Below are 4,001 nucleotides of genomic sequence, written 5' to 3' on the forward strand. Positions count from 1 at the left end.
ACTATATTCAATGAGGAGATTTGAGTGGCAGAGCAGGTATATGTATTTCGTGCTTATTGGGACTTATCAGGGACTCATCATCATTAGCAATCAAAAGTCAAAATTAAAATTTATAGATGAAAATAAAATTGCATGAAAATAAGCCTCCATTTTTATAAAAAATCATCTTAAAAGTTACAATGATTAATATTTTGTTACAATCGTCCGTGTATCCTTTATAAACTTACAAATTGGTGTATGAAAATAAATCACTAATTAAATTGTATATTTTAAAAATCAGATTATTCTACACATTGTAATTTGACTCTCCAAACATTTTAATTAAATTTTAAAATAAATCACTAATTAAATTGCAAATTTTAAAAATCAGATTATTCTACACATTGTAATTTGACTCTCCAAACATTGTAATTAAATTTTAAAAATAAATCACTAATTAAATTGCATATTTTAAAATCAGATTATTCTACACATTGTAATTTGACTCTCCAAACATTGTAATTAAATTTTAAAAATAAATCACTAATTAAATTGCATATTTTAAAATCAGATTATTCTACACATTGTAATTTGACTCTCCAAACATTGTAATTAAATTTTAAAAATAAATCACTAATTAAATTGCATATTTTAAAATCAGATTATTCTACACATTGTAATTTGACTCTCCAAACATTGTAATTAAATTTTAGAAATAAATCACTAATTAAACTGCATATTTTAAAATAAGATTATTCTACACATTGTAATTTGACTCTCCAAACATTGTAATTAAATTTTAAAAATAAATCACTAATTAAATTGCATATTTTAAAATCAGATTATTCTACACATTGTAATTTGACTCTCCAAACATTTTAATTAAATTTTAAAAATAAATCACTAATTAAATTGTATACTTTAAAAATCAGATTATTCTACACATTGTAATTTGACTCTCCAAACAATTTTAATTAAATTTTAAAAATAAATCACTAATTAAATTGCATATTTTAAAATCAGAGTATTCTACACATTGTAATTTGACTCTCCAAACGATTTTAATTTCCTGTAAAGTGGAGAGGGTTATTACCAAGTTTTTCATTAGTAAGAATATTCCAAAAGGTCACTATGTGTTCAATTCAATAGGCAGCCACTAAGAGGCGTCTACTATTTTATAATTTAAACGGCTCCAGACCACCTCAAATAGACTGGAGAAAATATGTTTTTAAAGATGTATGAATAGCCCCAAACTGGAAACCCAAAAATCCTGGAACCAGGTTTTTTTATGCAAACTTCAATAGTACTATTCTGTAAATTACAATTGTCAAATTAAACTTACAGTATCTTAAAATATATTATTCTATCAATTATCTTTATATATAAGTTATATATAATTTCTGAGTATTTTAGAAAAATGTAAGAATATTTGTATCAAATGTAAATTTCGATCGTTCTATGCAGTAGTAATCCAATTTTATATTCAAAAATTCAACAATATCTCTGGGACGCTAGACTAGAGTCCAAAAAACTTATACTTTATGATGAAACATAAGAGCTAAAAGGCTTCTCCAAAGAGTGAGGTAATTACAAAGTCTCTCTTTTCGATTATCAAAAAAAATCTAGTGAGAATTCAAAATTATTGTTCTAATTGTTATTCCATCACATTTACTGTGAATGACTATTCACTGACTAATTCCAACATAAATGTGTGCAAGAAAATGGATGTGTTGTAGTTGTAAGTAATATACTTCGACAGAAGATACAAATCTAAAATTCATTTCCAAATCATATTTAGAGAGCTATTTCTCTGCAGAAATCCTTTTCTATAAAGCTTTATCGTAATTTCATATTTTGATAGTACATCAAATGAAAACGTTTGTTTTAAAATCAAATAAAAAAATCATCAATGTAATGATAAATATGGTAAGTGGTATAAATGGTGGCACATACAGTATGGTGGTGCGTGTCTTCAAAAGTTTAAAGAATTATCGTTTCTTTAATTGAATCTGTAAACCATTTTCAGATTTGTGTATGAGCTCAAAGCAAGCAGCCACATCTTCCATTTTCTGTGCTGTTTTTACTTCATAATTCAACATGACATGGTACAGTAAAATCTTCTCTTCCAACATTGCAAACTTCTGACCAATGCAGTTTCGTGGGCCTGCGCTGAAAGGAATATAACAATAAGGATTTCGCTTGACATACTTTTCATCTGAAAATCGATCTGGATTGAATTTTTCCGGTTCATCCCAATATTCGGGGTTTGTATGTAAGGAGATGGCATCAATCATTAATGTTGTTCCCTTGGGAATGGAAACATTGTAAATTTTGGTATCCTGTTCCAGCTCACGTGCAAAGACAGCCACAGGTGGATGAAGACGTAAACCTTCTTTCACAACATATTCAAGATATTTGATTCCACGTATCTTTTCAACCAAATCTTCTTCCTTGTCAGCTACTTTATCAATCTCCTCATGAAGCTTTTGTTGAATTTTTGGATTTAACCCAAGTTGGAATAAAGTCCAACTCAATCCAGCAGCAGTTGTATCATGACCTTCAAACATAAAGGTATCCACCTCCTCTCGAATCCCTTCAATATCAATTTCTCCTTTCTCGTACAAATCCAAAAGCATATCCATAAATGCTTTTGTTTTTCGGCCAGCACTTTCAGCTCCAGATTGCCTTGCTTTGATATTATCATTGATCACATTAGCTGTGAAACTGTGAAGAACACGTAAATGTTCTTTAAACTGTTTTCCTTGACTAGTTATCCAGTATATGGGCTCTGGCCAAAGCCATGGTGATTTCTGGCGCTGTTGTAACAACTTGCTCCCAGCATTTATTGCATTTACATACTCAGATTCTGCGTGATCTTGAGCATTAACAGATACACCCATGGCTGTTTCACATATGATATCAAGAGTAGCCAAACTAACAGGAATCTGAGCATCAAAAGCTTCCCCAGTGACAGCATAGGATTTCAGGTTCTGGACTAAGATTTGTGATTGTTTTATGAAAATCTTTTGAAAATCATTTAGGATTGTGAAATGAAAGGATGGAGTGATTGCTCTTCTGCGTGATTTCCATTTTTGATGAGTTGATGTTAAAAGACCGGTCCCAAGCCAGGGATGCAAGGTATGATAGAGATAAGATTTGGTGATGATCTCCTGGCTCTTTAGCACAAGTTCTGCACCCTCTACTTTTGCAACCCACAGAGCCGGATGAAAGAAAAACCACAAAACAAAACAGTAATCATTATCAACAGCATACTTTCTGATTTGCTTAAAGAATTTATGAGCTTCTGTTTCCAAGTGCAAACATGAACCAATGATAGGATAATAAGGAGCCATCTTTAAACCCTCAAACCTTGATATCTTCATCTTCCAAAACAACATAAGGATTGAAAATATCAAAAGAAGTACCACTCCAAATATAAGTAACATTTTTATAACTGGAAGAAAAACAAAAAATAATGAATTAAAAATGTGTCCCATAACATATGGCTGTATGACGTAGTTGTATAACATAACTGTACCTAAAGCTCATTGCAAGAAAGGTTTAACCCCTTGGAAAATCAGGAGAGGAGATTCAAACTACAATTATGATGCTGTTAATTGCAGCTACTAAAGACAGATTAAGAAGATTAAGATAAATATTGATATTAGTAATAATAATGATGATAGTAAATGAACCCAAATATGTTAGGCTAATACATGCAAGCTATGCTTAAAAAGCCCAGTATTACATGTTTGTTAAACTTATGGCATGTCCAAAAATATGTATAAAAGCTGAAAGCCTTGTTATCAGTAGACAATAATCGTAAAGTTAATTTCTTTTACCATTTACAAAAAATAATTTTGTGCATATCTACACATCTGCAGTCAGGTTCATGGCAGATAAAATTATAAAATGATTCTCATTAGCTCTCAACTGATGTTGAGGTCTTTCAACCATGTAACTTTCTGCCCTAGAGGTGGTGCATCCACTTATGGGGCAGAAAGTTACATGGTTGAAAGACC

The 4,001-nt window shown here is 30.5% G+C and overlaps 1 protein-coding gene across 1 annotated transcript; it reads right to left on the minus strand.

The window, feature by feature from the left end:
• Window positions 1-1,370: 1,370 nt before the first annotated feature.
• On the minus strand, window positions 1,371-3,491 carry LOC136798476 (cytochrome P450 4V2-like). The gene has a single exon (XM_067055091.1). The coding sequence runs from the start codon at window positions 3,474-3,476 to the stop codon at window positions 1,968-1,970; it is 1,509 nt and encodes a 502-aa protein (XP_066911192.1). The 5' UTR covers window positions 3,477-3,491; the 3' UTR covers window positions 1,371-1,967.
• Between the last annotated feature and the right edge of the window lie 510 nt (window positions 3,492-4,001).

The sequence above is a fragment of the Clytia hemisphaerica genome, unplaced genomic scaffold (assembly GCF_902728285.1).
Source record: "Clytia hemisphaerica strain Z4C2 unplaced genomic scaffold, Clytia hemisphaerica genome assembly, whole genome shotgun sequence".
NCBI classification, from domain to species: domain Eukaryota; kingdom Metazoa; phylum Cnidaria; class Hydrozoa; order Leptothecata; family Clytiidae; genus Clytia; species Clytia hemisphaerica.

Coding starts and splice junctions, on each gene's coding strand:
- LOC136798476 (XM_067055091.1), bottom strand. CDS start 3,476: ATGGGACACATTTTTAATTCATTATTTTTTGTTTTTCTTCCAGTTATA.